The sequence below is a fragment of the Perna viridis genome, chromosome 3 (genome assembly GCF_037379345.1).
Source record: "Perna viridis isolate PV_CMFRI_1.1 ecotype Kerala chromosome 3, ASM3737934v1, whole genome shotgun sequence".
In the NCBI taxonomy this organism is placed as follows: Eukaryota; Metazoa; Mollusca; class Bivalvia; order Mytilida; family Mytilidae; genus Perna; species Perna viridis.
Window position 1 is genome coordinate 56,451,859 of NC_142447.1, and position 25,398 is coordinate 56,477,256.

At 32.4% G+C, this 25,398-nt stretch overlaps 1 protein-coding gene and 1 pseudogene across 1 annotated transcript in view; both read right to left on the minus strand.

The window, feature by feature from the left end:
- The window catches only part of LOC148623011 (uncharacterized), a 50,259-nt gene extending 28,690 nt beyond the window's left edge, over positions 1-21,569 (minus strand). The window contains 20 exon segments of the mRNA XM_088574156.1: positions 79-248; positions 251-593; positions 880-1,317; positions 1,350-1,627; positions 2,957-2,982; positions 3,145-3,256; positions 3,519-3,604; positions 4,062-4,290; positions 5,066-5,179; positions 7,296-7,365; positions 7,877-7,981; positions 8,229-8,293; positions 9,503-9,564; positions 9,728-9,815; positions 11,241-11,383; positions 11,828-11,935; positions 12,421-12,496; positions 14,695-14,767; positions 15,953-16,121; positions 21,451-21,569. Coding sequence (XP_088430282.1) covers positions 79-248; positions 251-593; positions 880-1,317; positions 1,350-1,627; positions 2,957-2,982; positions 3,145-3,256; positions 3,519-3,604; positions 4,062-4,290; positions 5,066-5,179; positions 7,296-7,365; positions 7,877-7,981; positions 8,229-8,293; positions 9,503-9,564; positions 9,728-9,815; positions 11,241-11,383; positions 11,828-11,935; positions 12,421-12,496; positions 14,695-14,767; positions 15,953-16,069 — 2,703 coding nt within the window. The 5' untranslated portion in view covers positions 16,070-16,121; positions 21,451-21,569.
- Positions 21,570-22,834: 1,265 nt separating this feature from the next.
- LOC148623012 (uncharacterized) lies at positions 22,835-23,929 on the minus strand (annotated as a pseudogene).
- Between the last annotated feature and the right edge of the window lie 1,469 nt (positions 23,930-25,398).

Below are 25,398 nucleotides of genomic sequence, written 5' to 3' on the forward strand. Positions count from 1 at the left end.
AAATGAATAAAAATCAATGAAAACTTACCTGATGATTTTCTACATGTGAATCACTTGGTATTGCCAGGTTTCGCTTACCTGATGACTTTCTACTTGTGAATCACTTGGTATTGCCAGAGTTTCAGTCCTAGTTAACATGGAAGTAGATGGTGAATCCATTGTAGTAGTTACAGAAGAAACAGGTGTGGGAGGCCCCATGTTTGTCTTTTGCTGGTTAGGTGTTGATATTGGTTGCCTGTGTAAAGTAGTGGAAGTTGTAAAGTTTGGAAATCCTCCTCTATACGGTCCCTTGGCGGTAAAAATGTTGATGACATAACCTGGCCAACCCTTGTAGGAACAGACCTGACATCTGGTGACATATTACTATGCATAGTACTTGCTGTATTTTGTGTTTTCACTACACAAGATGGAGGAGTTGTTAGAACCTCACTGACTGGACTACTGAAGTAGACATGATGTCCACTTGTCACTGGTTGCTTTGGTTTTGTATTCCTGGCTGCTTTTAGCCCAGTCTTTGTATGCACTTTCCTTTTTCTTTTCCTGGATGATGGTGGTGTCTCTACTGGATTAGGGGGTACTTGTCTGTAGTGGTCCTGAGTAATAAAGCAAGATATTTGCATTATTAAATTTACTAGCATAAAATATAATACTGTCTAGGTTTAATATTACATTCTCTTCGACTTAATTTTTATTAACAATTTTTTTGGTTTGCGTTTTGTTTTTGTTTTTTTTTTCTTATGGCCATTGTTCTGGTACATGTATATATACATTATATGATAGTGATTGTTTTACAATGAATACGCCCTACGTATTTGAGAACTGTTCTTTCCAATAGTTGTTTCCTTTAAAAGTAACAACAAAAATAATTGTTATACACACCACAGGATTTGTCTCCCCTGTTATATTTTCTTGTTGTGATTGTGTACCATGGAATTCATATGGATCTTGTTGTTTACTTGTTTGTTTTTGATCTCTAGAATTGACATTTTTGATCCTGAACCCTGTAATAGGCTTGACTACAACACTCTTTGTTTGGGAACTTTCAGCCACATTCTGCAGGCTACTCTGTAACACATGAACCTCTTGATTTTCAACTTCAGTCACTTTTGAAACATCATCTGTTTCCATAGAAACTGGTTCGATATCTTTTGATAGCCTTCTTCCTGCCTCACGATTATCTTCTTTCTCAAAATTATTTTGACTCGATTCTTTTGTTTCATTATCTTCAGTTCCTCCTTTACTATGAATTTCACATTTTTCTTTCTCTTTTTCAGTAAGTTTTCCCACTTCAGCAGTCTTGACATAATGTTCTACACATGTGTATCTGTGTCTAATGTAGAACTCCTTTAATTTACAGAACTTCCTCTATCTCCAACTACCTGCAGAGTTATTCCCCCTTCTTCAGCTTCCATGGTTTCCCCTTTCCCCAGCTGATCTCCCTGTACAACAGATGATGGTAAACTCTCTACACTGCCTTGGTAACCAGTAGATGTAGCTTCACTGGACATGGTTCTTGACATTTTGAGTTTCAATGGTTGCTTTACTCTCCCTTCTTCAGTTTTCTTACAAGAATTGTTTGGTGTTTTGAAACAAGTTTCTTCATCACTGAAAATATTTATTATTAAGTCTCATTCTTTACCACAGAATTTCTTTAAAACAATCTGAAAAGTAAGCTTGATCTGCCTAGATATTACATCAAAGTTAGTATTGTGTTAAGGTCTTTCCTATTACCACAATGAAATTCTTTCATTGAAGTTACTTAACAGGGCTGGTTCAAAATCAGCCTAACAAATAAAAAGAGTTTCAAATATTTTAATGAAGTCAACACATGAATTGCATAAAATTTAGCAAGAACTGAAAATTCAGCTAAACTGTTGTTCATTGAACATATTTTACAAGAAATATAGATTACAAGCTACAAACTCTTAAATAAAAAAAAAATAAATAAAAATGGTTTTTTTTTAAAGTATCATCATAACTTTCAAAATATTTAGTTATTTAAACCATTTATTCTATTTTTTTTTTTTTGTTATGAAAACCACGCCTCAACCCCTTAATTTAATAATAAAAAGCTTCACTATGTGCTGCTAGATACAACCACAGAGGTTGAATCTGTAACAGTTGGGGCAAGTATGGATGCACCATTCAAGCTTGATACAGCTCTAAATTCACATGTAGTAAAGCTATAGTTGCGACAACATGACTTGTTACTGGGACCTAATTCCTACTCGGTTCAAGTCACAACTCCTTCAATCAATCCCAGCAATCCTTTAGTAGTATCACACTCTGTGGTACAATTTATAAGATCCATTTACTAATAATCAAGTCAGTATCCGGATATCATAAAAATGCCTGTTTCTGGCCCCTTATTGGCCCCCTTATTCCTTAATGGTTTATGTCACAACACCCATAATCCATCCCAACAATGGCACCTTGTAGTATAATTTCATAAAGATCCATACACTTCTACTCAAGTTATCGTCTGGAAACCATATTGTCTAGGGATGATACCATTATACTGCTGCAAATTTGTTGATGTCATATACAAATTCATTGAAAGCTTAATTGAAGGAAATATGTGATATCATTTTGCTGTTTTCATGATGCAATTGACTGTTTACTATGTACTGCATGTTTCAGTTTTCAATTTAACTTTCTAAAACGAAAATAATACCTTTCAGAATGGAGGTTCAAATAGTGGGCCTGAAACTTGTTAGTAAATCTATTCCTTTATAAAGAGATGCTGCTGTTTTAAAGTAATATAAAACAATAAAGAGTTTATAGTGAACCAAGATATTTTTGTGTATGTGCAATGTCCACATATTTGAACTCAATCAGAAACAATGTGGACATTATCATTTCAACTAAAAACATCTGCAATACCCGAGTGAATATGCTTGCCTTACTAGAATTACTAGACCATTACAGTATTGATTGTTCATAAAAGTTATATTACAGAAAAGTATGTGGCCCTCATTTTCACTATAAATAAGATCAAAATGCAGTGCAGTTCAACATTTATACTGAATGAACACAGACCATATGATTTTAATGTATACATAGAATACAGAGACTGTTTATAGTGGAATAATGGAAGTATGAACAAAGGTGAAAAAATAGTAATAGGAAGACTTTACACATTACCTGTCATCATGTAGGACATATCTGGAGCTAGATTTGTCTGTAGATTTCACCTTACTGAATATACTGGTATCCTCTGACTGGTACTGCTCACTGCCTATTGATACTTCAGGTCCTGTAATACAACAATATTTATAACAAATACAGCACCATAGTTTTCATGTTTGTTGGATTATCCTTACAAACACTACGCTACTGAATCTAACCAGTGTGTGTATTAGAATCAGGAAAATAAAATTAGGGAGATAGCTGTATGGTACTTGAAATTTTCAAGGCATCAGTTGTGGATTCAATGGTGTCAAATTAAGTTTACTGGTGATGCTTCAGCCATTGAACAGATATATGCCATCATCAAATCTAAACATATCCTTACTTACTGATCAAATGAAACATGTGTTCTGAGCTCTGCGATTGGGTTGTTATCATCCCAATGGTAAGAGATGGATTAGGCTTCATTGGTGATCTATAAAAAGACAATAAGGAATAATAATAAAAAAAAATACTTTTCTCTATAGAGGACAAAAAAATTTCAATAAAAAGTTAATTTTACACAATTCTTCAATGTGAGATAACAATTGTCGGATATTATGGACAGAGCATCAGCAACGTTATATATATGTAGACTGTAAGACCAGGACTATGAAGTAGTTGCTGAAGACAATTTCATGCATAAAATTCCCATAGGTATTTTTAAATATTGACAGGTATGTAAAGGCAGTTTTCAATCTGATTGCTATCATTACTGATTTTTATTTTAATTGACATTTGTCTAACATCCTTCAGATCTATAGTGCATCAGCAATGAACTGTTTTATGTTTTCATTTTGCCAAATGCAACACAACAAAAGTTCAAGAGGTCAACATCAATAGTTCCAGCATAAAAATAATTCATCTGAATGGAAAGAAAAGTGAATTTTTACCTTACAGTATTATCCAGATTCCGGTCAGAATCTTTTGTTATTTGTACAATAGGAGTCTGTGTAACCATGTCAGCCTCATCTACTTTAGCTTGACTTGACCTTTGTTGTGATGACTGATTTCCTGTCTGAGATGGTAAAACAGTTTCTAATGATTGCTCTCCTTGCAGTGTGACCTTGTTTCTCTCCTTTGACTGACTAGCTTCCTCAGGTGGAAGTTTCATTTGGAATCCTGAAGTGCAAAAACACTTAATTTTTTAAAGGCACTTAAAGGCAATGTCACTATTTATGTTATGTTTACAAACAACAAATTTTCATGAAATTCAAGAGTCATGATATCATAAAGAATCTATTGTGGATGATATTTCACTTTAGACAAAGCATACCCCACTCATACAGGAAATTATATCAAAAAGCAACAAAAATACTTTTCTCATATGACATGCTTTAATGCTCTTAGGACCACAGCCATGGTAAAAATGTGACAAACACATGACCAACATTTCGTGTAACACATGGGCTGTGTCTATCAAAAATATGAAGAAACTAATCCTATCAGAATTGAAATAAATCACGGAAACTCCATTTTATCATTGTTTTACCACGGGATGGCCATTTATGTCGTTATTTTAAAACAATGTGACATAAATGGCCAGCCCATGGTAAAACAATGATAAAATGGAGTTTCTGTGATTTATTTCTTGAACAATGTATGCCTCTTCAATATAAAGCCACACACAAAATTTGAAATCCATTCATCCATTAATTGCAACAAAATTTGGACCAACAGAGAGGGACAAGGTGATATACCACCTGCTGATTGAGTAGGGTTAAGAATCCTCCAATGTATTGTCATAATAAGGTAAAAATATCAATGTATATTGTCCTAAATACTTTTTTAGCCCATCCCTTAAATCTCACTTGTAATCTGGTACCCTTCAAAGCAGTTAAAAACCAGCAACCAAAAATCTGACTAATAGTCGAGTATATATATAAGTTTGTTCTACCTTCACTACCCTTTAAACTTTCAGTATCCTCTGACCCTTCTGGTACTCCTTTAACATTCTGTGATGACTGAGTTTGAGATAACTGCAAAATTAACTCCTGGGATTCCCTTACATCTAAAGATGAAAAATATTTACATTTCATTACATGACAGCCTGTCATAAAAATAACTGAATAACTCCCCAAATTTTGGATAAACAAGGAATTTTGGATAATGACTTTATCATGGTTGATGTCAGAAGCCTGATTCAGATCATGATATAGTCATAACAATAATTCGACAATAAAATGTGATATCATGTTTTCTGTTTTAAAGTATTGCTATAGAGAACCTTAGAAAAGAAAAAATGCGAACTATTTTTTATTGCTGGACATTTGATTTAACATATAGTACATATATTTAAGAAGCAAAGTATTCATATGCACGAATATCTAGCAATAACCATTTATATTGTGATAAATACAGTACCTGTATGGGATAAACTTCACATTTTATAGGGTATGGGGCAATGAGGCATAGGGAATGGGGCAATGGGGAATGGGGGATGTGGAATGGGGAATGGGGGATGGGGCAATAGGGAATGTGGCATTGGGAATGGGGTAAATGAATAGGGCAATGGGGCAAGGGAATAATTTTGATTGGTCAATCAAACAAATTGTTCTGCCTTTTCCACAAGCAAGACAGCAATTAAAATAGTTTTTTTTTTTTTTTTAATCTTGTTTTGGAGTAATTTTTAATGATTACAGGTGTTGCAGTTCATTATTCATTGACATTTTTTAAATATTAACCGGAAGTACATTTGTACAATATTTAATTTCTGGTCATTATAGATTGAAAATGTTCACACTCGTACAATTTCTATCATTTTTGAAAATTTGTACTGAAATAATGTCTCGAAAACACTAGTACTGACAAATTAAACATATTGAGCAATGAAAACAAGACCATTTCAAAAAAAAAACTAATAAAATGTTGATTCCCTTTCAATTGGCAGAAATATGTCATTTGTCGCAACCTTGAAAAGGATAATAATATTGCCATTTTTAATATTTTAAACAAGAATTTCAGACCATTATTGAAATCAAAATTGTTCGCATCCTTACAGTCTGCAGAAATGTGTCATTTTTGAGAAATTAAACTGAAATTAATGTGTCACAGCCAAACATACGTTGCTTTTTTTGACAATTTTTATCATTTTAAGCAATAATATAAGACCATTAAGGATATTCCAAGTGTTCGCAATCATTCAATTTGCACAAAAATATCTCATTTTCAAAAATTTGGTTTGAAATTAATGTATTACAGCCATCAACATAATAACGATATTGACAATTTTAACATTTTTTACAATAATTTTAGGCTAATAGGTATATTAAAAGTGTTCACACACATACACTTTGCAAAATTATGTCATTTTTGAAGATTTTTTACTGAAATATGAATGTCGCAATCACCAACCAGATACTAATATTGCCATCTGTCACATTTTAAACAATAATTTTGGACCATTATTGAAATTAAAACTGTTCGCACTCTTACAATCTGCAGAAATATGTCATTTTTGAGAAATTCGATTGAAATTAATGTGCCAGCCACACTTATGACATTTATTTTGACAATTTTCACATTTGAAACAATTATATAACCATTAAGGTAATTCTAAGTGTTCGCACTCATTTAATTTACAAAAATATCTCATTTTCAAGAATTTGGTTTGAAATACATGTATAACAACAATCAACAAAAACCTTATCTGGACAATTTTTACATTTTTAAGAATAATGTTAGAATTAAATTTATTCACAATTTATACATATATCTATAGCTTTAAGAATATTTTGCATGATTATTTCTCATGCAGCTCAGAGTGGCGATAATACATGTAAACAATGCAAATATCGCATGATTTTGGTAATTCTCGAACTCACCGGCGAGATTCTAAAATAGATTGCACGAAACTTTCTGCATCCTACTGCATTATATGTGTTTGATAAAACATTTACTTTACTATTTCTTTTCGGAATGGGGTAAAGGCATTGGTCAACAGGAAATAAGTCGATGCAATGGGGGGTGGTGCAATGGGGAATGGGGCTATAGGGAATGGGGTATGGTGTAAGTGGGAAGTTTATCCCATACAGGGACTGTAATCACACAAGTATGAATTGTGCTTCAAATTCATTGGACTGACTGAAATGATTTCTAACACTACTATGTTACTATTCTATGCATACCTTGATCTTCACTCTGACTTATAACAATCACATCATCTGATCTGTCTAAAACTGAAGATTCATTTGACCCCTATAACAATATTACATTAGTAATATCCAGATAGATTATGTATACTCATTGAGGGTTTCAAACAATTATAATTTATGGATAAAAAATACACAATAGTATGAACTTTCTGACCGTAAGTAGGAACATAAAAAGGATTAATTCAACATTTCTCAAAGAGAACTTAAAATTATGTAAATATTTTGCATAGAGGTATATTCATTATTTCAAAGCTACTACACCTCTGTCACACAAACCTACTAACCTCATTTCTTTATGTAAATCAAAATATCAGAACTAGTTGTGCAGATTTGTAATGAGTAGAGCTCATGACTTGTGAGAGTTTCCACATGCAGTACAACAGCACTTATAACCAAGAGGAATGTGTATTCAATCTGGAAGTGGTTGTAGTGTCTGTGGAAGGAATAGAAAAGATCTATGGCCACGTAGCATGTCCCCTTGTGGTATACTGATATTAAGTAATGTACATGTACTTTAGCTTGAAGTAACAATACCTAATTGACTGCTTGAATACCTTTTTTTGAGATACATTCTTTTCAGTACAACTGAGGTGTAGATGGAATGATTCTTGTGTCTCAGTATTACCAGACTTCTGAGATACAGTCTTCATTACAGTTACCTGCCAAAGTAATTAAACAATAATCAGGAGAGAATTACCAAAACTTAACAAATTGTTTGTTAACTTATGTAAAGTATTCCCAAAAAGATTTGAAATTCATGGAACATCAATGTCCTTTAAGACAAAAACATAAGATTTAAATTCATGTAATGGGAGAATAAAAGCTACACTTGTCCTTCCCCAAAGAAATTAGAAATTACAAGTACAACACCATTTTGATCATGATTAATAATGGTAGCCAACTTACATTGAAGTCTGTGTGAGGGTCTGATAATGTTGGTTCAGCATTAGGATTATAGGAGTTTTCCTCTTCTTTGTGTAAATAAAAATGATTGAAAATTAAAATGACTTAAAATATATTGCTAAATCCAAAATGACTGCCTTCTCAAGTAGCTGTCAGTTATATACAGAAAAAAAGTCAAAAAAGGGGAAAATTGTAGTGACTTGATACTTGCTTTATTTAAAGGTCATCACAAGGGCTTTGAGTCAACAATATTGAAAACTCATAAGTGACTGCAATTTCAAGATGGTCATTTGGCAATTTTTTTTTCTCAGAAAATCAGGAAATCAAAGTGCTGACAACACTGGCAGTTTTTGATTCTGTGAAAATTGTAGCATGAACAAAACTTCAAAGATTATACAATGTTAAATAAAATTGTGATCATACATTGCATTTAAAATATTATTAAGAACTTTCCTTTTTTAATATGTATAAACTGAAAGTCAATATATACTACTGATCCAACTTTACAATTTTTTGTTCCATTCCACCATTTTAAATCTATCCAAAAGTTAATGTGTATTAACATTCAAAAGCTATATTTACAGAGTATTTATCCTACATAACAATTATACTTAAATAAAACCAATATCAGCTTTAGAAAATAATTTCCTGAACACAAGATTTTCAATTTTACTGTTAAAATGACAGCTCTTCACGTCCTGTTTATAAATAGTAAAATATTAATGATAGGATGGATAATATGACTAATAATTGTGTTAAAATGAAAATATTTAACACATTTTATCCTTCCAGACACATTACTGCAAGAAATAAATTCCCTATATGTAAATTTGTTACTAAATATCTTCCCAGGCCAAAAAGGAGTCCCTAAAATCTTGAGTTGATATGAAGACTAGATCTTAATTTTATGGCATAAATAATAGAATAATATTGAGCAGATAAATTGCAAGAAACATATTTACTGGTTATAAAAGAGGTATTGAATGACATAAAAGGAATTACATTTTGACAATATTTTTGTGTAGTGTTCAGAAATAGTAGGGAAGTTCTAGTGATAGACTGGTGACATAAGGTATTTTGATCATGAAGGATCAAAAACCCAAAAATGCAGAGCCCTACAGAATGATTTTGAAAGCTTTTCAGACAATGACCACATTAAGGGAAACAAGTTTATAGTTAACATACAAATAACTACATGGTACATTTAGCTTGATTTTAACAAAAATTAAACAATAAAATATCTTTTTTCAATAAAAGTAGTTATTTTACATTATTACCTAAGGTAGGAGAGCCTGGTATAACATGAGGAAAGTTATCTTGAGAAGGAGATACAGCATACCTGAAATATATATCAAGGCTTTAGTTACTTCATAGAAATTGCTATAAAATTATATTGGTTTTCAGTATCAAGACAAAAAATGTAAAAAATTGTTTTAAAAAAGACTTAGTATGAAACTAAATGAAAGACAACTTACTGCTATACATATTAAAAACACACTTACACTTCTTCATCAACTGTTTCAGGGACCAACATTGGTTGAGCTGACAGCTGTAAACTACCTATATGTTCTGCTGGAGTAGATGCTTTATCTTTAAGATAAGAAATACATATAAAAATTTTGATGGGAAAATCTTGCAAAGCTAAAAAATGATCAAAATTTGAAACAATTACTTCAACCTTAACACTTAGCAGTGATTGGGATTACGGTGCACCATGCACCATAGTCACATTTCCTCTTAGAATGGTGCATTGAGTGACTAATGTGTTGCATCATGTGCGCGCATTAAGTTTCCATCATTGATGGTGGAGTGTTGTCCACTACTTGTGACAGAAAAAAGCATGAACGTGTCTTTTAACAATGCTTTTATTAGCTGCAGGTGGATGTTTTGATCGCCATGTTTTGAGGTGATTTGAAGCCCGGGGAATGAATCGACACTTTGCCGATTTTTTAGATTAAATATTCCTGATTGCTTACGCGTTTGAAAGAACAATAAACATTGTTTTAAAGAATAAAAATAATTTGATAATATCAGAAAAGTGTGGAGTGACGGTCCCATTTGAATTGAAAATGCCACCAGAGACATTTTAAAGCTAGACCCAAAACAGAAGAAATAATCTTTTCCAAAGTCTAAAAAAATAAATATTATTGATGGTATATACATAATTACCAAAATCAAACTACAATTGTTGTAGAAATTAAATTGGCAGCTGGACACGATAATTGAACCCCTATTGAAAATACTGATAATGGTGGAGTCGTATTATCTGGTCCTGAAGCACCCCAAAAAAATCCAAAATCGATTGCAGCCAAACAAAAAAATACTCTTTCCTATCATTTGTGATAAACTACTTTAATAGCCAAGTTGGGGTATAACTGATGGGGAATCTGTGGACTTATGATGATAAAGCACTAGACAATACATTAGTATAAAAACTCAAACAAAAGAAAAGAAAAGAGATTGGATGGGACAATTAATTGTCAACTCTTAAAAAACATTTGATCTGCAGTGTAAATTAAAGTTTGTTTGTTTATGCTACATTTGGTCTTCAATATCTATGTCTAGCTGGCCTTAGCTGCTATTCAAAATTTTGTCCTGTTTTTTTTTTATAATGGCCCATTGAAACTAAAAATGTCCCATTGAATTGAAGGGTAAGGGGGCCATAGTCCCATTGGCGAAATTTTAATCCAAATCACTGATTTAGTGAGAAATTAGTATTACACCAATTTTCTAGGTAAGGCTAAGTAGCTTTCACAAAACTCCAGTAATGCTAATTATTTCTGTGCATCATACAAGTAAGTTTAAAACCTACCTACACACATGAGCAGCTGTGTATAATACAAGTAAGTTTAAAACCTACCTATACACATGAGCAGCTGTGTATAATACAAGTAAGTTTAAAACCTACCTATATACATGAGCAGCTCCTTCACACTTCACTTTCATCATTTTTAAGTGGCTTTTATAAACAGTTTACAAGAATGCTAAATAAACTCTAACAAATAATAATACTACCATCTTCGTCAGCTTTAAACAGGTCCAATTCTGATGAGTCAACAGTCTCAGGAAACAGATGACCTCTGACCTTACTATCTTGAGAATGAGAGATTTCAGCTGTGGTATATTTACCAAGATCTTGTTTACTGTTTGAAGCAAAGCTGTCAAGAAGAAAATTTTACAATAGTCTTAAGGTAATAATTGGCAACTACTTATATGACCTACAGGTTATTTAATGTAAAACCGTGGCAGCCATGTGCCTGAAATATTCAGTAAATTCAGATATCCATTTCAAATATGAAAAATCATTGTTAAACATGACATCCAGTTGTTTGTCACTACTACTGTCAATGAATTCAGTAAATTGAACTGGTTACACACTTGTTTTACTAATAACATGGCTGACCTTGTTTCTATTATATACTATTCTAAGTTAATCAATCAGCAATAGTGAAAAATTCAAACATTTTACAACTTTCAAGTACCAGTAACAAATATTGATTTCTATGTATGTGAAAAATATCAATGATAATAATACAATGTAAGTCTCCCTTTACTGAATGTGAATCATCAATGTTGAAAATTACCAGAAACAGAAAGATTACCTTGACCCACTATCAATGTTGTAATCAGCTTTAATAACTGTTGTTTCCATCTGGTCTTCTGATTCTACAACCGAAGGATCCTCAGATTCAACCACTATTATAGAGTCACTACAAATTGAAAAACATTTATTGTTTGGTCTGACCTATCACCAATCTACTTGAGACCCATAGATCTCTCAGATAGTTTGATCTTCAGTGTAAACAAGGATTTCTTACTCAAACTTTTATATATTAGAGTCATTTTAACATAATTGAGTTATTTCAAGGTTTTTGTGGGTCAGGACTATGTACATCATAACCCAACATACACAGGCAAATGCTACACATGAGAATCATATGGTTTGCATCATATGATTATCATATAAATAGAGCACCATATGATAATCATATGTTTCAGTTTACATATGACAATGTAACATGATTATATGATCATATGATAATGTTTTTTTTTTCCAATCATATGACTACCACATGTTAAATATCATATGATTGTCATATGATTACCATATGATTATCATAAGAATCGAGCACCATATGATTATCATATGTGGCACATATGGCTGTGTATCATTATCAATGTTAAATATACTTACCTGGAGGAATTGCCCTTCTTAGTGGTTTTATAAGCACTATCATATTCACTATCAGACACCAACACCCTTACATTTTCTGAAACAGGTAAATTATTATTAAAACATAAACCATGGATTAACCAGAGATGAAAGTGACTTTTGTTGAAAAAATCTGAAGACCTGGCCAGGGGTTTGCAGGCTGCCTTAAGCCCCAAGCAGGGCCCAACTGTGCAGCCCTGGAAAATCCAGAGATTTCAAGCTTTTTAACCCATTTTTGGCATGATCTGTGTATGGTTTACAATATTTTGCATTTATTTTTAAAAAAAAATGCAAACTATTGATTTTTTTATATTTACAAAATGTATAATTTTAAAATCAAGAAACTTGGAGAAACAAGAAAAAAATCAATCTCCTTCACTTGAAGTTCATCCTTTTTCTCTAATATTTTCATTTTAAATGTTCGTTTCTTGTAACTTTTCTTCAGAAAGGTCGTCGACCCATGAAGAACAATGTCAACTGGTTCCTTTTTACAAATGACCCTATCACCACTGAGATAACAACTTCCGTTTCTAAACCACTTTTGACTGGTTCATGATTCAGTCCTTACCAGAATCCGATAAGGGTATCCACTACGGAACCAGTTTACTATGTTTACAAAAACTGTGTAGGAACATTCAAATAAAATATGAAGAGAATCATCCAGAAAATGGGTTGATTTTACTATTATAATTTTCTGGATGATTTTTAAGTAATCAGAGTCACAACCAAGCATTTTCAATGGGCTAACTGGGCAAAAAATCGTCAAAATCAGACTTCAACCCCCCTCTCTAAAATTTTCTCAACGAATTTACACAGATCTAAAAAAAATCGCCCCAAAAAAGCGTAAATCCGCGGATCCGCAGAAAACTTTCATCCCTGGTCAACATAAAGTTAAAACAATTTAAAGTTAATAAGATAACTCCAAGCTAACAAGTCACCACTCAACTTCCTTAAATACCTCATACTTGGTGGAGAAGTTGGGTCATTGAGCAATAGATAAAGGAAAAGATATGGTGAAATGCAACAAATGCACCATGGTAACCTTCATAAAAATAGTGATCACTGTGTAGCTATGGTTTATTTACAGTAAGTCATTCAATTTGTCCTTGACTTAACGAATGATCAGAATGGTGTTCTATCATCAGAATGGTGTTCTATCCACACCAAATTTATACTTAATTGTTACTAATTGTATAAAATCGAATCAACTTTAGATTTACTAACAAGTAGAAGCTGTTAAGTCTTTCTAATAAATTGGTGTATTGATAAGTTGGTGTATTGGTAAGTTGGTGTATTGATAAATTGGTGTATTGGTAAGTTGGTGTATTGGTAAGTTGGTGTATTGATAAATTGGTGTATTGATAAGTTGGTGTATTGGTAAGTTGGTGTATTGGTAAATTGATGTATTGGTAAGTTAGTGTATTGATAAGTTGGTGTATTGATAAGTTGGTGTATTGGTAAGTTGGTGTATTGATAAGTTGGTGTATTGATAAATTGGTGTATTGATAAGTTGGTGTATTGGTAAGTTGATAAGTTGGTGTATTGATAAGTTGGTGTATTGATAAATTGGTGTATTGATAAGTTGGTGTATTGATAAATTGGTGTATTGATAAGTTGGTGTATTGATAAGTTGGTGTATTGGTAAGTTGATAAGTTGGTGTATTGATAAGTTGGTGTATTGATAAGTTGATAAGTTGGTGTATTGATAAGTTGGTGTATTGGTAAGTTGGTGTATTGATAAATTGGTGTATTGATAAGTTGGTGTATTGGTAAGTTGGTGTATTGAAAGTTGGTGCATTGGTAAGTTGGTGTATTGATAAGTTGGTGCATTGATAAGTTGGTGTATTGGTAAGTTGGTGTATTGATAAATTGGTGTATTGATAAGTTGGTGTATTGGTAAGTTGGTGTATTGATAAGTTGGTGTATTGGTAAGTTGGTGTATTGATAAATTGGTGTATTGGTAAGTTGGTGTATTGGTAAGTTGGTGTATTGGTAAGTTGGTGTATTGATAAGTTGGTGTATTGATAAATTGGTGTATTGATAAGTTGGTGTATTGATAAATTGGTGTATTGATAAGTTGGTGTATTGGTAAGTTAAGTAAGATACAATTTTCTCTAATTGTACATTCAGACATAGCCTCTAGTTAAAGCAAAGTTACTGGATTGGCCTGAAAACTCAGAATATTTTAGGAAGAATAATATTATCATAAATCCAAAGCTAAAGCACTACAGATATATCATATGGTTGTATTCCTACGTTTAGTCTGATCTTCATCTGTGGTGTCTTTAAACAAGGATGCTTGCTTTTCCTTTGTTCTTGACTTTTTAGCCTATACATGAAGAAGAAAAGTATTATTCCATTTCATATTTTATAGTTTCCACTTTAACAATGTATTTCTTACATTTTTTATATTACTAGGCATTTCCATTACAAGCGATATTGTACAGCTGGAGTTTTCATTACAAGTGATATTGTATGGCTGACGTTTTCATTACAAGTGATATTGTACGCCTGACGTTTTCATTACAAGTGATATTGCATGACCTACTTTAGCTGTTTATATTCACTATAACATTGTTTTCTGTTATCAAGAAAATATCAACTGGTCTATACAGTGAATAGAGCTCGTCTAATACATGTTTGCCTTATTTTTTCCAATAAAATATAAAAAAAAACTTATTTTTTTTATCCAACCACATTAAATCTATACAAAAATATTCAATTTAAAAATTAAGATGAAAAGTATCTCATTAACTCGGAGTGAATTTTTTAAAATTTCTACAGAGAAATGTAATATAACAATTATGGCTGCTTGGTGCATGCAATATCATGTTTTAAAAGTGATGTCCAATTCGTGTATGGGCCTCAATCAATATCTCTTTTAAGTGTTCCATAAAACATGATATCACATGCACAAAACTGCCCTAATTGAATAACATTATGTTATTAAGTCAACTGTAAAGATAAACAAGATTGATACACATAGCCATGTGTCCCCTGCCACAGAAAAAAATTGAAAGCTTAATATAATAAATAAACTTCGAAGTTGTGAAGTCTTTTCCAAGTGAAACTTAATAAGTAGTACATCTATTTATAGTACAGTTTGGAAAAGTTCTGAAAAATCTGTGTGTTAGCTTATTATTCAATGGAATAATACGTCATTGTCAGAATTTGATTTATTCCTTACAAAGTGGTTTTGATTTGATATAGAACCTTGTTGGCAAAACATAAATGATCAATATTATATTTCAGGTGGAAAAACTATAAAGAATACAAAACCTTATGACTGCAATAATAAGAGAAAAATTTAACCAAAATGGTTTTTACTAGTAGATTTGATTAGAAAGTTTGGTCTTTTAGCTTAATTTGGAAAGTAAAGAAAAGTAATGTATTATTTTTTTCCTGATGGAAACTAAAATATGTATGCTTGAATGTTAATATTTTAAATCATTATCATGTTATTAATCAAAAAACAGTAGTTGTTAAATATAGTCTTCTGATTAAAAAAATATACCTGTGTCATTTGTAATGCAGGAAGATGCATTAGATCAGGATCCTCTGACTCACACTGGGAATCCATAATAATAAATTTGACTGGATCAGTACCTAGTGATTCAGTGTTTTCTTCCATTCTTCTCTTGTCATCTTTAAATAACAGATAATCCTAATACAAAATCACAGAACTGTAAATGAAAAAGTTAACAATTGACAGGAAAACAATTATTGTAACCTCAACCAGTCTTCAGGAAATTTTAAAATAGAAAAATTCAGAGATGAAAGAGTTTAGAAATTAACTAAATATTTGACAGATAATAATATTTACAAAGCAGAAGTTCTTAAGTTAGTCTAGACATTGCTCTTAGTTCAAAGAACCTTGTGAATCACTTCAAATTGGACCTGGTAAATTCAGAACAAATATTGGCTTTCTAGAAAAAGGGAAATAAAGTGCTTTGCAGGGAGCATCATGATATGATTGCTGAGGACAATTCCTAAAACAGGCAAATATAAATGCAATATCATGCTTGATACAACTATGAATTTGGATTGAGATTAAATGTTTGACACAGCACAAGATTTTAAAAGAAATAGAAGTGGTCACAGAACTGTAAAGTTTGATATAAGACATGAACATAATTAGAATATAAACATTTTACATACAGTGTTTTGATAGGAATCACCATGTCAAAAAGGAATCAAGATTACAGCGGTAATCAAAAGAATGTAATCCAGGGGCAAAGACCAGACATGGAAAACAGACATATGCAACAAGAACATAAAATAACTTAAATAATACATAAAAAGAAACAAAAGTAAATGAGCAACTCAGACTCCACTAAAATGGGAGCATGGACCAGGTACACCGGTAGGATAAGCGTCCTCTGCTAATTCATTCATCCACGTACCTTGTAAACAGTTGTTGGTTATTGTCATTTTTTTAAATTGGTCGAAACATAGTTCTACAGGGTTAGATTAAGTTTTAATTGATATCAATCCCATGTTTCTATTGCTGTATAACAATTTGTACCGGTAAAACACTTTCATAGAGAATAATACATTTTACCCAAGTGCTTGCTTGAGCAGAAACCAGAAAATTTTTTTACCCCTAATTCTTGAAACACCAGTGATCTTCAAACCCTTATTCTGGGGACAGATCTTGGCCCCATTTCCAAAGAGAAATGCGCTCCAAATCTTAACAATTTCATTTGTGACTTGAAACAGCGTCTCAAGATTTGCAGTTAACTAAAATAGAGATTTATAGGACATACAAGTACAAAATCTTCTCTGCCCACTACTGTATAAAAATTGTCATTCAAGGGTCATTTTGGTAACTTCAATTCAAAGACAATGGAAACTGTATGGTGGTTGTATGGCTTTTTGATCACCTACATTTTGTAACAGTAATTATTGATATTATTTCATAATTGTGCATATCCCTTTTTTTCTGAGGCGAGTTGATCTCTCGTATCTGACCATGTTCATTGTCGGTACATAAACTGCAGATGTATCTCGGGAATGCTCAATTTGATATTGTTTTACCAGTAAAGAATTGTACCACGTGTCTTTTATAGTTAATTTGTTCATATATTCTGAAGGTTTTAAAGTTGTTTGTTCCGATTAGCATATATTTTATATAATATAATTATATTCATTCACAAAATAGATAGCGCCACAGATCAATTATCCTTGTCAAGTGATTGCAGGTTTGATTGACAGATTACCACCAAATTACGTATAAATGTAATCAAATAATTTTACTGTGTAAGCTCAAGTCAGAAAAACAATGGGTATTAAAGTTCAAAGGTCTAATAAACAAATGTCCAAAGTGATGACTTAATGAAAAAAAATATACTTTTAGTCCCAAAAATGCGGTAAATAAACAAAAATTTACTCAATAGTTAATGCCACTTTGCTTTAAAAAATGCTTTACTACATATACATAACAAATATGAAATAAAACTGTATATAATTTATGTACTAGTAAATGACAATATTCATTATACATGTAACAGAAGCAAACAAACATATACAATGAAATGCTAACATTGGCCAAACCTCTCAAGAGAGGCCACTGTATGGGTGACCACATAAGAGAGGGACTGCTATACAGGCATTTCAAACAAAATGGTGGGTTAAATCTAGGTTTTACCTCCCATTCCATTGTGGTGTACTGGTAGTGATTAAATAGCATTTGCATGTTTTAGTGTCATAATTGATAAATTAGTGGTTACATCTGCACAAAGAATATCATTACTAATTGTTTTAGAAGAAATTGAGTATTTTTCAACCAAGGACTGATATCTAAAAAGAATTTGGTAAGAGACCTTTTGAGCTTTTGAGACGCTTTTCCTCATACCCCTGATTCAGGAGTCTGATATTTATGGCGCTCAAGGAAATCAAAGAAGTTTCATAATAATGCAGTACAATGTACTTGCACTAGCCTAGCAAATCAATTGTGAAATACAAACATCATATGCCAGGGTCAGAGAGAGTAATCAAGGGAACCAAGGTTATAGCGATAATCAAAAGAATGTAATCCAGGGACAAAGACCAGACTCACTCAAATCACTCAAAGACTCTCACTCAAATTCTAGCCAGTCCTGAATATAATTTTTCAATATATTTACTATATGTCTATATAGATTTTTGCTAAAATTAGCCAGCCCTGTCAAAAAACAGGCAGTCTCGGGCTCGGGCTTCCACAATTCTGTCGCCAGAAAAATCGCCAGTGGCCATTTTTTTTTCACAAATTTTCAGAAATTGGAGCTAAAAAAATTATTATACATATATTTTTTTAAATATGACAGTATTAAGTCCACTGATGAATTATCTTTGTCAATTCATCAAAATAACATCTCTATTTATGACATACATGTACCCAAGAATCACTCTTGAAGAATGTATAAAGCAAGTTTTTAGCTCTAGTCTGTCACTTTTCATATGCAAAATAATAAAGTACTACTCCAGAAACAGTTGTTTTATTTCTTTCAAGGACTTTATATTACTATTCTCATATAGTCCCTGATTTTAAAACATGTTCACCTTTGTCCATTTTTTTTAATATATTATAAACAATCTTCATTCTTTTTTCAATTGATAAAATTTCTAACAAACTACATTTTGTACCATGGGCCATTAATTGTGTCCATGTTTAATTGTCTTGATAGTATTTCCTTAATTAGATTTTGGGAATCCCTATTCAATTTGTTTACCGATTTTCCTGCCAAAAAGTCACATGGCAAAAGTGTAAACAAATATCATCCATTTTCTTTTGTCAATTCTTTCATTTCGAAGTGTTTTAGACACTTCCTGATGGGATAATCATTGTTAATTGGATTTAATTTATTCTGTTATTACGTAAGTCTGTTTCTAAATGAATCAAATGGTTAAATAGGGCTGTGAAACTTGTGTGTAGCCACGTGCACATGGCCATAATTGTGTTTACCTCTGACCAGATGATCTGAGTTTTGATTGGCTCAATAATATATTTATATTTGATTGACACTTCCCATGAGGATATTGTGAGTCACAGTCACCTGATCTGATTAATTCTGATTGGCTTCAGTCGTAAATTGGTCATCGTCAATTAACTTTGATCAGGTGTCAACAAAATTTTTTAATTGGAGAGAATATCCATTGCTGATTAACTTCATGTCAATTTTAATATACAAAACTAAGGCACCAAGAAAATCGCCAACTGGTGATTTTTGTCGCCAGGTAAAATAAAAAATCGCAAATTGCAACATCCAGCACGATCCCTGCTTTTAAAGCTAAAGAAGACCCTTTCATCATAAATCTTAGTACTGAGATGACCACTGTTGTTGACTACGAGAGTTACATCCAAAAAAGATTCTCAACAAGCTGTTCCTGTAGTCTAGGGCTCTGGTGGATTTATTGTAGATAACCATTTACCAAAAGAAGGGTTGTTAATGGACAATACATCACCAATATACATGTATCTGTATGTGAAATTAAAGGATTTAGCATCTTTTATATCTGTTTCCTTAACAAGATCAGAGATGATTTTACGAGGTCAACAAAGAGGAAATTGGCAAAATCAGAAGTAAATATACAGTAACAAAAAAAGAATCAAAACAGTAAAATCTGGATTTGAAATAGTGGAAATCCCCTAAAAAACTGGAGAAAATCATCCCTGCAAGGTGCTGATGAAATTCAGTCTTTTATGAATACTACATTAGAGTTTTTAAGGGACTGAGATGAGGACAAAGGAAACATAGTTAAATTTAGCATACTTCATTAAAATATTCTATGAAAGTTGAAACATGAACTTTAATTTAATAACAAGAACAAATTAAATATTCATCTAAATCCTACTCCTTTAGATCCTGGTAAAAAAATCACTAATTAGAATGGTCAGATTATTTATGACACCATTACCTAAGCAAGTTTGCAGATGAACAGAGGGGAGAAAGTTCAGTCTCAACATTAAGACCCAAGAAGTCCAAGAAGACTTCAGTTTCAATGCCTAAAACAGGTAGATTACAGGTACAAAATGGAAGTAGAAAACAGCGGGAAAATCACTGGATACATACTACTCCTACAATGTAAGAGGTTGGAATTCCGTTCCTCCATACCCCAACCTCTTACTTCCGTGGCCATATTGCATAACGCTTGTTCTGTTGTTCCTTGAAATCGGCAGAATTATAGTAAACTAATTTCCATTTAAACGTTTTATACAGTTTCTTAACCATTACATGGAAGGTGACTTAACTAAAGAAAAACAATGACCTGCCTGATGAGAAAATCCAGCAATCCTGGAAATCCTTTGTAAAAGCAGTTAAAATGAACTTCATATTTGGTTTTTAGCTTTTTGAGTGTGTAATTCCGGTTGATAAAATTTCGGATTTTAAAATTCGTGGAACAAACATATTTAATTAACCAACAAATTGCCTTTATAAACTTTAAGTTCATTTTGTCAAAAATATATTGTATTCCATAAAATTAGTGACCTAATTCAAAATTGCTGGTCATTTTGACACCTGGCTTCATTACAAATGTTTTCTAGATATTTAACAAATATTTATGACTTTTATGGTTCAATTTCCGGTAGGTTAAAACTCTTTTATGTAAATAAAAAGCAAAAAGTATTTTAAAACACATTTTTAGCTAATTAATATTTGTGGTGGCTTTCAACATGTCAGATGCTAGAGGTTAGGATGGCACCAAGTCAGAAAATAGCTTGCTAGACAACTTCTAGCATTGCTGGAGTAGATACATACAGTATGATACACTCCCTGTACAGGAAAATACCACGCTTTCATATATTGAAGCTTTTGGAAAAGATTTTATCAACCAAGGGAGCTGGAAAAGAATTCATCTTACTGAAAACCCAAATATATGAAATCTCTCTACGGCATTTATGTGTATCAGTTTATTGATGTGTTCGATAACATTTCAAGCTCCAGTGCATGGAAACGTCTCAAAACCGTTTTTTTTTCCAAAATGTCATGTGTAGGAAGTACACTCGCTCTATCATGAATGGTACTAAGAGACCTGTTCATCATCATTACTAGTCTCCTGTATTGTTTCAGCAGTGTAAACATAATTTGCTGAAGTAAGCTGGTAGTTTGTTGTTCAGAAAAACCGCGAGTTGTTCCGATATGCGATTCACGTCGTACCCTTTTTATTTCGATCCAAATTAACTTCGTACCCGAGAAAGTTTTTTTTAATTAAAATTATTACTGTTGAGTTAATAAGCCAAAAAAAACAATAATAGAAAATCTATCATAACAATTAAATCGTGAAAATTATTTGACCAGAATCTCGAAAATGATTTATTACAGGACTTCTGTAGAGAAGTATGCGAGAGACTCTTACATACTCCTGTAATGGAAGTGACTTTAATCTGTTAAAATTCAATCCTCCCTTTTTTCAACTTAGATGTCAATATGATTCTACAAAATCAAAATAATATGAGGCATATCCTCAAATAAATCTTAAGGCAAGAATAAGACAAAACGCAAAATAGTTGATAATAACATTTTGCCGAAAATTGTGTATATACATAAATAGTTGTAATCGTATTCAATTTCCTTATGTAAAAAGCTCATAATTCAAACCAATTAATAGTCCTAAAGCACCAAGCCAAAGGCCATCATAAAGTGTGCAAGGAAGCACTAAATTATTCAACATACCTATAATTATATAGCCCATCGCACCTGCTCCTGTAGACTAATAAGGGTCCACAAGTAGTTCAGGCCCAAGAAGCAATGATTTAGCCCAAGAAGCTTAAAGTTTCTTGATCAAGATCTTCTGAAAAATGAAAGAAAAAACACCACAAAATCCTTGTTCTATACATAAAAAGAGCCACAAAATAAATATACAAAAATAACATAATAAATGACATCTACCTCAAATGATTAATAACTCCTAAATTAATAAAAAATTCTAAAAACTGAAACGTCTCTAACACTTAAATGAACTCTATCCTTAGCAAAAAAAGAAATTCTAGGAATAGAACCTGGCTACTGCACAAAAGGCTTAAAAGATTTAACAATAAAAATTAAAACTTCTTACACAATTCTAATAAACGATTATTTACTCTGATAATAATACCCTTAGAAATGTCAAAATCTGCTAAACAAGGTAAAATAGTCGAAATTATTACCTTACATTTCAGCACATCTCTCATCAAAGTAAATAAATTAAAATAATACTATACAATTAAATCAAAAGTGAGACCACTACCAATATCCTCAGTGCCTACATGTAAGATGACTGAATGTATTATTAAGTGATTTATTGACCTTAACAAATTCGTGTACGGAAAAAACGTTAGCGCCAGGAATAGTAATAATCTCCAACATGTGAATACCACTTAAATGTCTACTGATAGAATCAGAAATTAACAGTACTTGCTACTTATTCTCGGTTGAAATTAAAGAAATAATGAACTAGCCACATCTCTAGAAACAGACAGTTTGTCCTCAAAACTAAACTCTAAATAGATCTTATAGGCATCACCCTGCCAATCCCCATGTAGTTGAATCAATTCGGATGGTACTCGAGAATGAAAGGGCCACGAAGTACCCCCACGACGAAAGGAATGAGAAGAATAGAGAGAAGAATCAAAATTGCACAATTCCAATAACTGACGAAGTTTAGATTGAAAATCTGAAAAGTAAGAACCTTCTGATGAGAACCAACGGTAAGAAGAAATGCAGAGTCTGAACTATTAGCTGGTACCAACTTAATCATACCTAAAAAGGCTCTTACCGGACACAAAGAAGAATCAGGTATACAAACTAAAGGAATATCTAGAAGTCTTTGGCCAGACTGAATAGTTTTCGACCAAAGTATTTGTACCTTTAAATAACCATTAAAAAGAATAACATCCTTACGACATAACTTCTTAGACGAATCAAAAGTGGACGAAGAATCTGGAACCAGATTCGATTTTCGGGACATGAGAAAAAAAGGCAAACAAAAAAAAACAACACCAGTATGTAGAATCATTGGGCTTAGACATATAAAAAACTTATACATATCTAACAATATCTGCGGAGTGATCGGTAAGGCTCTACGTGGTAAATGTGGAACCTCTGTACAAAACTTGAATTTGACACAAAACCAATCCGACTCTTCAGAAAGAAATTTTAACCCCAAAATCAAATGCAAAGTCTTAACACCGCTTACATAACTCTGAATAGAAGTAACACTCTTAAAAGAACGACTTAAAAACTTTACATATAAAGAGATAATATCGACAGTACTAGGTAATGACTTCATACAAAAAAAACTCACAAAGCAAGAAATAAGAAGTAAACTGAACTTTGTGGTTTCTGTAAGTTCCTTTAAGTGAACATTTGTAAACAAAAACAAAACAAAAATTGAAACTACCATGGAGCCAAAAAATGAAAATAACTATCCGGAACATCCACTTCCTCCAATCCATATTTCTCAGCCTCTGCTAAAAAGGAATCCTGAAATTGTGCACCTAAAGACCACCTTGAGAGCGTGTCAGCAAGCCTGTTGTCTTCAGAAGATAAATGCTGACCCCTTAATTCAAACTCAAATCTCATATGAGAACCGGAAATACCACCACAACCGACCAAAGAAGAATCACTAGACATTACCCTATCTGGCTCTGACCACTCTCCTCAAGGCTCATCATAGAAACACCATTGTATGTAAAAAGAAACCTACTCCACCAAATTAAATCTTTTTTAACACAATTGGGAATCTTCTTCATTAAACTACTAGAACAACTCGGAAAAGTGCGTAACCATGTCAATAAACAAGAAACAAAAATTCGTCCTGGTCTAACACAATTACTTACAAAATTCAATTTGCAGAGTAAAGACTGAAAATCTCTTGACGAACATACGTCTTTAACTAACCAGAGATTAACCAAACTTGAAATCTCAACCAACCGCTCCGGAGTAATAGAAAGAATCAAACTCAGTATCAAACAACACACCGAGAAAAAAAACCTTTTTGTAGAGGGAGGCATCGCCTTCTCAGCAGACTCCTCTAAACCGCACTACTGTAAAACCCAACCTAACCTCTCATAACCAACAGACGCATCTGCAACCAACTCACAACCTGCAAAATAATCTAGATAATTGATGACTTCTTGACCAAAATGATTTACCATGATGACTCGTACAGCATTTGTCACCCTCTGACAGATAAAGGCAAGTGACCGTAAACCCATAGACAAAACCCGACCAAAAAATATATGACCGTTCCATGAAAAACCCACTAAATTCCAATCACCAGAACAGATGGGAATCTGACGATACGCCCGTTTTAAATTCCTCTTGAAACATAAACAACCTGGCCCTTTTCTTTTTATCATATCTACAAGATCATCAACAGATGGATAGGAAAATTTAAATGGACTACCTAAATACTGATCTTTTGAGATATGAGAATTTACAGACTCATCAGATTGCGAGAAACTTAAATCCAGAATAACTCTACGAACAGAATATTTTAGGGACTGAATCAAGTGGAGAAATTACCATGTTAGAAACAAAAGGATTTGATTTAAAAGGACCTAAACTACTACCGTACGAACACTCCTTCTTGATCATTTGATCAGGGAAATTTGTAGCGCCTGAGTGATTACAATTTGAAATATACTTAGAATTAAAACCCTCACAACTCAATGGGAATCCATATTCCAAAAATTCTGAAACATCCTTATCCTGATAATATACTAGCTAACGTACGTCTGAGAAAAAAAGCTTGTATTAAGTTTTGAATAAACAGGTATTCTATACCCAAAAACATTGGGTAATTTTGAATTGAAAACTTTGTTATGAATTTCAATTAAAGTTTCGTGACCGTTTATCTCCAAATATGTCAAGTAACACTTGTGAATTATCACAAACATGACAACTACCTGCACAGACTGTGAAAATAGAATTCAATTAATCTTTACCTAGTCATAATTCATAACTAGGACAACCTGGATCAGACTCTGGGTGAGCTAAC